The sequence below is a fragment of the Phyllobates terribilis genome, unplaced genomic scaffold (assembly GCF_046119375.1).
Source record: "Phyllobates terribilis strain yellow unplaced genomic scaffold, ASM4611937v1 Scaffold_2__4_contigs__length_985480577, whole genome shotgun sequence".
Lineage (NCBI taxonomy): Eukaryota > Metazoa > Chordata > Amphibia > Anura > Dendrobatidae > Phyllobates > Phyllobates terribilis.
In genome coordinates, this window is record NW_027362762.1 from 335,461,581 (window position 1) to 335,474,020 (window position 12,440).

Consider the following 12,440-nt stretch of genomic DNA (forward strand, 5'->3'; position numbering starts at 1 on the left):
AGGTTGTCGACTACCTGGACAACATCATTTAAATGAAGTAGTCCCCCTTATAAAATAAAAACACCATATACTCACCTCATGTACTAGCGTTGTTCCAGCGAAGTCAGCGCCAGGTTTCCCTCAGTTCACATTACCTTCTTTTGTCACATAAAACCTGCAGCCAGTCAGTGGCCGATAGTAGGATACTGCGCTCTCACTGCTTCTGTTTGTCCGAAGACGAGAACCTTGGACAAACGGACAAAGTGAGAGTGGAGCAGCCATTAGTTGATTGGTTCCAGGGCTGACATTGCATCACAATGGCACACAAGCCAGAGAACTGGCGAGAACCGGCGCTGACATTGCTGGAATGGCAGCAGTGGAAAGGGAGTACATTGTGATTTTATTGTATAAGGGGGACTACTTTATTGAAAAAGGGGTTGTCCAGGTAGTGGACAACCCTTTTAATAACCTCATTGATAGCAAGCCAAGGCGTGTAAGTGCGGATATTTCTGCTTGTGTCGCTCATACTCGAAACTGAATAAACTGAGATGCTTTGAAAATTTTGTTTCCATTTTTTAATCATTTGCATATCATTATCCACCCTGTGATTTTTGTAATTTGAGGACATTTTCATATTGGTGTGGCAACTTAAATGTTGAAGAATATTAAGGAATATTATCTCTAGTATACTATAGCATAGCATGTCTCTCACGGCACTCTACCATGAAATATGCTTGTGTGATAATCACCCGTGATACATCGCCATAGAGCGCTGGCCTTAATTGCATTGTAGACTGTTGAAGAAACAGTCAGCAGATCAAGACAGCTTACACTTGCAGTTTATTGTCTCAATGCACTGAAGCTTTGCAGGTTTTCATTGGATGGCTCCTGTGGCTACATAGAGATTTTCTGATAATACATTGGGAAATTGTTACCTATGCTGTGTCCTGCTATATTCTTTAAATCATGTCCAAAAGTTGATCTGCAAAAAAATTTAAGAAATGAGATAATTTTTCTTCACATTGAACTTAGATCTTATTAATGAAATGAGTGTATTTGGCCATACACCACTAATGTATTTGTTTTTCAACATTAACCTCTATTTATCCAATCCAGTCAATAGTATCTGTATTCCTAAAAAAGTAAAGGAACATTATGCAGTCAGTTGTCTTACTAATGCCATGCAGTACAGTAAAGTGCTTCTGAAAGCAGACTATGCTGAGGTCAGTGGTACTATAGACTATAGGAAGATTAGCCAGCTTCAATTAGTAAAATCCTATTTGATCCAAGCGGCAGGGTTTTAAGTGCAGCACTTACAAAGTGCCGTGATGCTTGGAATATGTCAATTACGGCTGCGATCAGGTTGTAGAACTTAATGGGAAACTCTTACCGCAGAGGATAGCATTTTATATATTATTTTTCCGCTCCCCATACAATTTGTGCATACCTTACTTACCACCATCTGGTTCATGGGACTCACTCCTGGTGTGAAATAATTACATTTCTGTGCAATAATTGATGTACAACCTACATTTACAGCAGAGATGACTATGCCAGGACTGTAGGTAATCCAACTTCCAAAGAACAGATCAATGAACCACAAAGAGTTAAAATGCAAAAATTCATTTTGGCTACATTTGTAAATGCCATACTACCTCTAAAAGTCCAGAGCTCTCACAGGATGCCAGATGGCCTCTTAGCATTATTACAGAAGCAGCAAATGGCATAAATCTGCTGAGGATTCTTTACCACAAAGGGGAATTATTGTGGCTGCTGCCAGTTGTACCCAGTCCTCTGGAATAAAAAGAGTTAAAATGCATTGGTAATGAGGACTCTTAGCAGTCATCACTACTGTCACTGTCTGCAGATTTAACCCTATCCAGCTGGATCTTGGAGGAGCCTTGCATTGTGTGCTGCTCTTGCAGCTGGCTGCCTAGGTCTAGTTGCTCCTGCTCTGTATAATGCATCCAGATTCCCAGGTTCTGCTGCTGGGGGAGGGAATCCCAGGATCTCCTCCCGTCACTCACACACGTGTTGTCTCCAGCCTCTGCTGAGAAAGGGAAATACCAGAGCAGGATCTGGCTTCAGCTGCAGACTCTTCTTGCTGCAGTGCCGAGTCCATACTGGCTTCAGATGACTTGGACTTGTATCTATGGGAGTTTGAAGGGCTCCCCAGCAGCAATGTGGCTCCACATGGTCAGGGGCAATCTGCAGCTTTGTGCCAATTGTGCAGCCTGGTGACACTTCCTTAGCTGATCGACTACACATGGTGCCCTTTCCTGCGCACAGAAGCCTTGTCCCATCTAGCTGGCAGCTTTATCCTTCTTCAACATGTCAGCAGAGCTTGAGAAAATGCAAGAGACACATGCAATATTCCTGTACATCGTCCTGAGGATTTTTACTGCTGTGATTCCCTTAGATACCATCATCCAGTGATAGTAAAGCAGATGAAAGAAGAGATCAACACAGAACCCTTTAATTAGGAAAGATAGGCTCCATTATTTCATGTTCTAGTTTTAGGGCTTTCCCCTAATACTCACCCTCTAGTGTCCACCTTTAAACCCTAGCTGCCCTCCTCTTGGCAGAAGGTCTCCACCCCCATACATTCAGACTAGTCTGTTGATGGCACTAAAAGTCCATGTCCAGCACCTAAAGCTACTAGCCGAGGACTGCCTGTACCTCTAGAGCCTATTTGGATGTAAGTACTGAGGTTTGATCCTGTAGACCCAGAAGCTGGTGGTGGATCTGCCCCCAGTGGCTGCTTCTCATGGTGCACAGGAAGAGTGGAGGCATGTGGAGCTCTCTTGGAGGACGCCTGTTTGGGTTAATCTCTGCTCCAGTCCTGGTTGCAGTTGTGTGCTGTGCCCAAAGGTAAGTTTGCCTATTGTATGTAATCAGGGATGACTTTTGATGGTTTCATTGAGTGTAATGCTTCATTTATGCTTCCACAATTGGGGTCAACATAACTGTAACATTTTATAAAAGTGTTTGTTTTCGCTCAAACTTTGTTGACCTCCAATGTATGTCTCCACAGTGTCAATGATCCTGGTAACATGTCTTTTGTGAAGGAAACAGTGGACAAACTGTTGAAAGGCTATGACATCCGTTTAAGACCAGACTTTGGAGGTAAATGATAAAACAATGTACATTTTTCACTTTCTAATACTAAACTCCATTTAGTATATATTAATAGCAGTATAGTTTAATGCTTGGCTTCATTAATACATACTAGCTTTTTTATCTTCATTTATGTACTCTTCTTGTGAAGCTAGCCAGTGTTGATGTTGGCCAAGACCTGCTGAGAAAACTTGATAAAAAGACTATCCTTCAAAGCAATCATTCTTTTTCTGCAGGTTCCCCAGTAGCTGTTGGAATGAATATAGACATCGCCAGCATTGACATGGTGTCCGAAGTCAACATGGTAAGATCATACTATTCCTAATTTCTTCTATTTTGCTGAATCACTATCTGTGAATGTTCTGCCAATACTGCATCCCATAGGTGTATAGAAAATGCTGGGATCATGTGGGATCTTTATTCTCCTCCTAAATTCTTAATATTGGGAATTCAGTGTGTTATAGTAATGAAAAATATATCCATGTATAATGTTAGTTGCTTTGGTTATTATTAGTGTGTAATGTGTGTAGGCTATGTGGTTTTCAGTCTTCCTAGAAGTGTAGCTGTCTATGGTGCTGAAACTTTTCTGACTTGAGCTACTTTATTAGTTGTGTTTGATTCTAGTTTAATAGAATAATTTAATAGTGAATTAGTGTAGACAGACAGATAGAAATGCATACATACACACATACATACCTACATAGATTTTAATAATCCCCAAGACACTGCAATCTCTATATAATTCCATAATTACTTTGGAAGGGATAGGAAAATGCATTCAATCTAATATTTATAACATTCATTATTTTAGTATTAAAATAGAGTGTCAAATATCAACCAGATCAATATCCAATAGTGTATATAATTATGTCATATTAGTGTATCCCATAATTTAATATGGCTATCATTACAGAAATGTCTCTGGACTAGCAGCTCATTTATAAGTCACTAAATAGCTCTGGAACAGGGTTTAAAAAAAGACTATTAAATTATATGCATTTTATATTGTAAACTAATAGGAATTTAATGATTTCAGTAGAAATATTTGACTTTATCAAACTACTGCAAGTGTCTGGACTGTAGTTTATACATTACTACTATTGCTATACGTGAAAGAAACTATAAATAATTCTTGTTAGTAAAATTAGATTGAGAAATATGGAGATAAATTGCTATATAATATCAATATAGTGAGAATAATGTTGGCGCTTAATATTTTTCATGAGCAATGCAGATATTGTATTTATTCTGCATAGCACTATGATCAATAACACCCTAGCATTAATATTCTTCTTTTTAATATTGTGCTGACAATGCAGTTTTATATTGTTCAAAGTGCCCTAGGCCTCGTTGTAATAGTGGTAAGAAACATTTCTGCATAGAGAAAGTGCATTATTAATTGTCCAGAGTAACTGCTGTATCCATTAGCATATTTTATTGTACTTTGTACTTCTCAAGCAGTCATATTATACAAGTTTTTAGCTTGTATTGTTAAGAAAATATGAATAGTTTAATGTTTTGTGAATTATGTAACCACTGTGGCAAAAATAATGTATTAACACAAATTAGAATCCACCCCTCGAAAATGAAAACAATAGTATTTTTTTCCATTGAGTGGTAAGTGCTATAATACATAAAAATCAAAAATCAAACATATACACTATATGAACAAAAGTAATTGAGCACATCTCTTAATTATAGAATTTAGGTTTTCTTTGAATCCCATTATCACAGGTATATATAATCCAGCTCCTAGTCATGCAGTCTGCTTTATAACATTAGTGAAAGAATGAGTCATTCTAAAGAGCTCACTGAATTCCAGTGTGGGGCTGTAATGGGACACCACCATTGTAACAAATCAGTTCCGAAATATTCCATGATCATCTGTGAGTGGTATTATTGAAAGTTATCAACGTTCTGCTAACACAATAACTTCAGAGCTCTAAACCTCCTTTGTCATTAATATCAGCACAAAAATAGTGTCACGGGAGCTTCAGGACATGGGTTTCCACCGCCAAGCACCTGCATTCAATTATTACATCGCCAAGCACAATGCCGGGTGTCAGGTGGAGTGGAGAAAAGACCGGGATCACTTGACTTAAGAGCAGTGGAATTGTGTTCTGTGGAGTGACAAATCACTCTTCTTTATTTGGCAGTCTAATGGACAAGTCTGGTTTTGGAAAAAGCCAGGAGAACGTTACCTTCCTGACCGCAATGTGACAACTGTAAATTTTCATGGTGGAGGGTTATTGTTATAGGGTTGTTGTTGAGGGATTGGTCTAAGATCCTTACTTCCAGCCATTGTAAATCTTAATGCTTCAGCAAACTAAGGCATTTTGGACAACTTTATGATTCCAGCTTTGTGGTAACAGATTTGGAAAATCCTTTCTGTTCCATCATGACTGTGCCCCAGTGCAGAATGCAAGATTCATAAAGCCGTCGTTCTGTGAGTTTGGTGTGAAAGAACCTCACTGGACAACACAAAGCCCTGACCTTAACTCCATCAAACGTCTTTGGAATGAATTAGAACGGAGATTGTGTGCCCGGCCCCTCGTGTGACATCGATGTCTGACCTCACAAATGCTCTCCTGAATGAATGAGCAAAAATTCCCACAGACACCTCCAAAATCTTGTAGAAAGCCTTCCCAATGGGAGCTGTTACAGCTGCAAAGTGAGAAACAACTTTATATTAATGCCAATGAATATTTAATGAGAAGTCATAAAAATTCCTGTAGGTGTAATGTGTAGGTATCTCAAATCTTTTGTCTATATTGTGTACATTACATGTAATCATTTTTTCTTCCTCCATAGTGATTATGTTCTGTTATGATTAGAGCCTTGTGCTTAATGGAATAAAACCATGCAACTACTAGACTGATTATACTAACTTGATTCATTTATTTTTTCATTGGGAATAGTTAAAGAGGTTTTCTGGCCATTAATTCCTTTTGTTGTAGCTCTGAAAATTTATAACATGAGGAATGAGTTGTTGTTGTGTTTAATTCCAGTTTACATCTACAATATTGCCCTGGAAGCATCATATTATAACTCAGTAATGTTTTCCGTTAGTCCATCAAAGTGAATGTGTCCATTTATATGTTAAAGGTAACCTGTCACCCACAAAAGCGCCATTAACCTGCAGATATGGGCTTAGTGTGCAGGTTCATAACGTTACTAACCTGCCCAGCACCTGCATGTAGCCAAATGCTGCGAGGGATGACTGAACCTGCACTGGTGCCGCCCCCATGACTGAAACCAAATGCTGCCGGGGAGAATAAAGTTCATTAATAACCAGCCCGGCTACGTGCAGGTGACGGGCTGGTTATTAATGCTACTAACCTGCAGATTAATATCTGCAGGTTAATAACGTTTTTGCAGATTCAGGTTCCCTTTAATATACAGGTTGTTATGAGTTTTTGACAAGTTTCCACTTCCTCAATTGGCATAATATATGTCATAAAGTCCTCCAAATGTTGACCACCCGTATCTGCAGTTATTTTTTCAAGCCAATTGCTATAATTATTTTGTTTGATTAGGAGTTAATGAGGACAGTTTATCAGTTTTCGTTTGGGTTTGCACAGTTATTCACTTCCCTGCATAGATGTTCCAGGGTCTATGCCATTCTAAGGGTATCATGTTGCAACCACAGTTGATAGCTCTTTGTAGTCTACAGCGTTAATATCTCCTTACCATGCAAACAATTAGTTAGTTATGGTCTACCTCTATTTTTGTTGCTTTATTCTGTCACCTTTTAATTAGAGATGTAGGCTGGCTTCTTCTCTTGTCGTCACAATACATGGCTATAAATTCTTTTTAGGTAAGTTTTAGAGCCCATTAAAGAGGACCTTTCACCAGTTGGAGCATAATAAACTCGTGTCATCATGGGATAGTGGCTGCAGATTTGAATACAACTGCATAGATATTAGATTGCTAATTTATGATAAGCCCAACGGGACATTATTTTCTGGAGTCTTGTACTTTTTCCCCTGCATGACGTTGAACAATCATAAACATGGGGTTTCATACAGGGGAAAAACTAACTTGGTGCATGGAGAGGGGAAATGAAAAAATAAAAACTACACATCTCTGTAGTTATTATGCCACGATGTAGAAAATTTAACATGCTCAAACTGGTGAATGGTCCTCTTTACGTGTTTAATGTGGCTCAAAATTGAGTTAAAATCAAAAGATTTATTGGTAACTCTTGGGATGTGGTTAGATTCATTGGTAAATACACCACAAAGACTATAACACAACTCAAGACCCAAGAGTTTCTCAGTGTTTGATTTATTCTCTTTTTTTTCTTATTGACCTTTTGAAAATAACTATATCAATAGGACATGACATAAAAGTTTGAATGGTTGGGTGTGTAGGCCGTTCATAGAGAAATGGTCATGCATTTGTCACCTAATTTTGAGCTATAGAAAAGCCCGTGTATTCTTTCTTTCCCTAGCACCTTCCTTTTAAAAAAAAAATACTAACCCACTTAGGGCCAATTTTTTGATGACTATTTATAAATTCCCTTTCTGTAGATCAGTGTGATAGGCTTCCACCAAATATGATTTTATGATATGTCTGTAGATTAGTTATAAATTTATACATATGACAACTCAGATATTACCTATTTAACTTTTCATGTCCCCCTTTTTTAATATTTTTTATTTCTAATTCATTTTTCAGTTAATCTGAAATTTATATGTTCAGTTTGGAATTCTGTCACTCCAACACACAATTCAATACTAAACTTGTCTGTTGCTGAATATATGTATAAATAACAGGTGATGACACTACCTAGGAGATATATTTAAATTGGTTAAGTATGAAGAATTCTTGATTTTGCATTTTTGGGAAAAATTGTAGCAGATAAACTAACTAAATTCAGGAAACCCACACAACTTTTTTTGTATTTTCTAATTGTTGAAGCATATGTTATATGCGTCTTCTATGATGCATATTTCTGTTGACTTTTGTGCTGTGCCCTCATTTTTCCGATACAAAGCTTTACAACTGTATCAGCTTTATCTGCTGATATTACCAAACTAAAGAGCTGTGTACATATATCCGCGTAACAGCTTTACAATTATCAATTTTACTCCTAAATAATTTAACTCAATTAGTTAATCTGTATGGGGTCCCCTTTGATTTAGTATATTTACATATATATATACAGTATGTATGTGTATATATATATATATATATATATATATAATATATATACAATACAGACCAAAAGATTTTTCTGTATTTTCATGACTTTGAAAATTGTACATTCACACTGAAGGCATCAAAACTATGAATTAACACAAGTGGAATTATATACTGAACAAAAAAGTGTGAAACAACTGAAAATATGTCTTATATTCTAGGTTCTTCCAAGTAGCCACCTTTTGCTTTGATTTACCAACCTTCTCAAGGAGAGGCAAAACAGTTTGCATTAGAGTAAAGCCCCCCATCCACTTTAGATGGATGTACGTTTGGCTGATGGTTCGGCCGGGAGCTATTTCACCTGACTTTTATACTTATTAACACTTACTCTTCTAAGCACTCCTGTTTTCTCCATGAAAGAATCATTGCCAGACATCCCAGGCTGTGACATATCTCTTCAGATATGTGCATACACCATCATTTTCTTTGAAAGCAGCAGAAAAAGCCCTAGCTAAATTCTGAAAAGAATGAACATATACATTTTGATGTAAAAACTATTTGCTGTTCTAATGCTCAGTCTTTTGAGTGCCCTTTAATCACTTCAGATTTCCAAAGATGCCAAGCAGTCAAAAAAGTGAGCTGACCATTCTTCAGATACTCTCCTCTCTGAAGACAGTCTAACTTTACAATAAAAGTCAAAGGGAAGACCTACGAGATGCCCAAATCTCTTCTTGAGCATTTTGCAAGGGTTTTTGCTTCAAAAATCACTATTGGTTTCTTCATTGTTAAATGGAATAAAAAAAAAAAAATCCAGTAAAACACCAGTAAAAATAAATGCCAGCGTTTCCTGAAGTGTCTTCCTTTTGAATAATTTGGCGGGTTTGCTCACCTCAAAAAAACAATGTGTGCACATACCCTTAGAGAACAAAAGAATTTGTAGTCCAAAATCATCTGGATCTTTATCTCTCTTGACATCTTTCAGGGGAGAGTCATGGTAGCCCATTCACATTAGCCCAAACCACCGTTATCGGCAAGTACAGCCTGTGTTAGTCTCATGTGTATGGGGACCTTTAGGCTGAACAGATTTATCCCTCTGACAGATGCCTCTAATATATGTAATTTGTCAAAAATTTGCATACATCACCCATAGGCCACTATTGTAGAAAACCTTTACTATGCATATTGTAGCTTCCTGTACAGCAAAAAAAGGGTATATTAATTTAGACTAGTTTGCCAGACGCTAAAAAGATGCCTTTTAGCATCTACCACACAACTCAATACTCATAATCAACAGCCAAAAAGAGGCCCATGCACATGTTTGGCACATGTGTCAGTAGTATTTCTGGTGTACTTGCCAAATAATCACACTATTTGGAGTGTGAACATTTCCTTGGAAACAAAGAGGATTTTAGGCCATGTGCAGACAAAGCTTATTGCTAGTTTTTAACTTTATGTTATAATGGAGAGATTACATCTTTATTCACAGATGAAATTATTCTCATGATACAAAGAGGAAAACAAAATTATAATTCTTCCTGTTTTACATAAGGCCTCTTGCCATTTAAGAAGTTACAAAGAAAAATTTTGCAATGAAGTTTTTCATTTTAAAACATACTTGTAGGTCTACCATATTTCAGGTCTTTTATCATTACCCATTTTACTTTAGACATTATAAAAGGTGGAGACTGAGCTCTGCCTTATTTTTCCAAACTTCCGTGACCAGCATGGAAATTGCTTGGAGAAGAGGGTTTCCTGTTTGTATGCAAAATTTCAGCAATACTGATTGTTGATATGCTTTTACTTGGGCATAAAATGACTTATACAGTGCCATGATATTGTAGATCATACATTCATCGAAAGCTCAGCCCAAGGCACTGCTTTCAGAAGGGGCCAATGCAATTTTTCAGAGACTTTTTATATGCGTCATTGGACAGTAAATAGAGGAGGAAGGGGCTTGGACAATAAGGGAAAGACTTATACTTTTGTTGTCCCTACTTAACACCCAGAAATAAGCTCACTTGATACAAGTAGATGGCAGAGGGAAATAAGAGTGGTATTTAGAGGTGAGCAGGTTATGCAAAATACAACTTTGCTTGGATTTTCCCAGCATATTTGATTAAAAGATAAGTTACTCTCCACAAATTTAATGTCTCTTATAATGCTGTAGGGTCTCTCCAGATCGCAGAACATAATAAACTTAAAAATAAAAGAAAGTCTTAGGGTCCGTGCCCACGATGCGTTTTTCAAGTGTTTATGCTGCGGAGTTTTTGCAGCGTAAACGCTTGGGAAACACTTGGTAATCCTTCCCCCATGGTCCCCAATGAAATTCCGCCCTTTCAATGCCCATGCTGCGGATTTTTCCGCAGCGTTTTTGATGCGCTCAAAAATCCGCAGCATGTCCATTATTTGTGCGTTTACGCATGCGGAATTGCCATCTACAATGCTTTAGAAAACACATGGCAATTCCGCATGTGCAAAACGCGCGAAAAACGCGTGTCAAATTCCGCACGCGTTTTTCCGGCCAAGGAGACGCAGAAATGAAGCAGAAATTTTCTGCTTCATTTCTGCATCGTGGGCACATAGCCTTATACTCTCCTCACTGCTCATTTGTCAGACCCCTCCGCTCCTCACCGTCAACCTTCCGGTCATCGTTGCATCTTCTGTTCGCCTCAGCGAACAGTGAAATCTCCTGCTCTGTGCAATCCCACGAAATGTCATGATATCATGAAATGCACGTGACACATGCGCAGAACTGTCTCAGGCCTCATTAGCACTCATTTCGGGGATCAGAAGAAGCAACAAGGACCAGACGGGTGACGGTGAGGAGAGCTGAGCGGCAAGGTGAGTGTATCTTTTTTTTTTTACTTTTAGATGACATTTTTTAATGGTTCAGAAAAATGGCAGCCAGCAGGCGCCATTTTACTGAATCCGTGCAAATGTAAATAAAAAAAAATCTGCATTTTGTTGAATGCAAATTTTTGCAAGATTTGAGTAGAATTCAATTCCACTCTAATTTATTCTCTCATCTCTAGTAATAATCTAGGGGGTATCAGCTTGGCATAGAATTTCTGGTAAAGGTTAATAAATGGATCTGTGGTTGCTATAGAGAGGTTTCCTTTCCTGTATGAACTAGGAGGGCATAGTTTTAGATTGGAATAATTTGACAATAGAAAGATAAAAATCAAGGAGGGAGATAACAACATTTTTTAAAAATGAACAACTTATCATTGTGACATATGCCTCCTCAACTTTATATTTCTGTAAAGTTTTATAGGCCATGCAAGTGTCTATGACTCACGTATTCCTATTACTCTTCTTGTTCAATCCAGAGGTATCTAGGTGGCAATCGAGGCATTTGCCTTGGGTGCAGCTGGCACGGGGGCGCTGTCAGGCCGCCTGATGCGGTGGTTATAGGTATCTCCCAGCGGCTGCATTTTGCCAACCTCATAGCGAGAGTCGGCTATTCTCTGAGCTGGCTGCAAGCTGCCAGCTAGCTCAGAGAAGGTGTAGTGTGCCGGCTCCCAATGATCAATTGTATTTCTGTCATTCAGGCACAAGTACAACTGAAGCCCTGACCGCCGGTACTTTTGGGTCAGGGTGACATTAGTAGTGTGATCAGATCATGTGATCACACTGCCGACGTCACTTCTTGGAGCCGCACAAGCGGCAGAAGTTTTGTGTGGTAAGTGCTCCAATTGAGCTGAAGACACCAAATATTTATTGTAATTACAGGAATGAAGGAAGAAATTTGAGTACATAGCATGGGGAGAGAAGCTGGGGGAATGTATGTGGACACAGTATGGAGAACTAGAGGGAATGGGTGCAGACATAATATGGGGAGCGAAGGTGGGAGTGTATGTTTACACAGTATGGGGAGCAAATGGGGGGAGAATTTTGAGGACACAGTATGGGGAGCAAGGAGGGGGATGGGTGCAGAAACAGTATGGAGAGCGAGGAGGCAGTATGAGTGTGGACACTATGGGGAGCAAGGGGCGGGGAAATTTGAGGACAGTATGGGCAGCGAGGGGGTTAATTTAAGGTTACAGTTTAGTGACCGAGGGGATGGGATGGATGTGGACACAGTGTGATGAGCGAGGGAGGAATGTATTCAGACACATTATGGGGATCATATGGGTGCGGACAAAGCATGGAGATTGAAGGGGAATATGTGCTGACAAAGTATGAGGAGTGAGGGGGGA

At 38.7% G+C, this 12,440-nt stretch overlaps 1 protein-coding gene across 1 annotated transcript in view; it reads left to right on the forward strand.

Annotated features, from left to right (window-relative positions):
- Nucleotides 1–1,888: 1,888 nt before the first annotated feature.
- GABRB3 (gamma-aminobutyric acid type A receptor subunit beta3) overlaps nucleotides 1,889–12,440 on the forward strand; it is a 279,637-nt gene continuing 269,085 nt past the window's right edge. Inside the window, exons 1-3 of the mRNA XM_073664539.1 lie at nucleotides 1,889–2,850; nucleotides 3,014–3,105; nucleotides 3,333–3,400. Of these exons, the coding sequence (XP_073520640.1) occupies nucleotides 2,747–2,850; nucleotides 3,014–3,105; nucleotides 3,333–3,400 (264 nt within the window). The 5' untranslated portion in view covers nucleotides 1,889–2,746. The remainder of the gene's footprint in view (nucleotides 2,851–3,013; nucleotides 3,106–3,332; nucleotides 3,401–12,440) is intronic.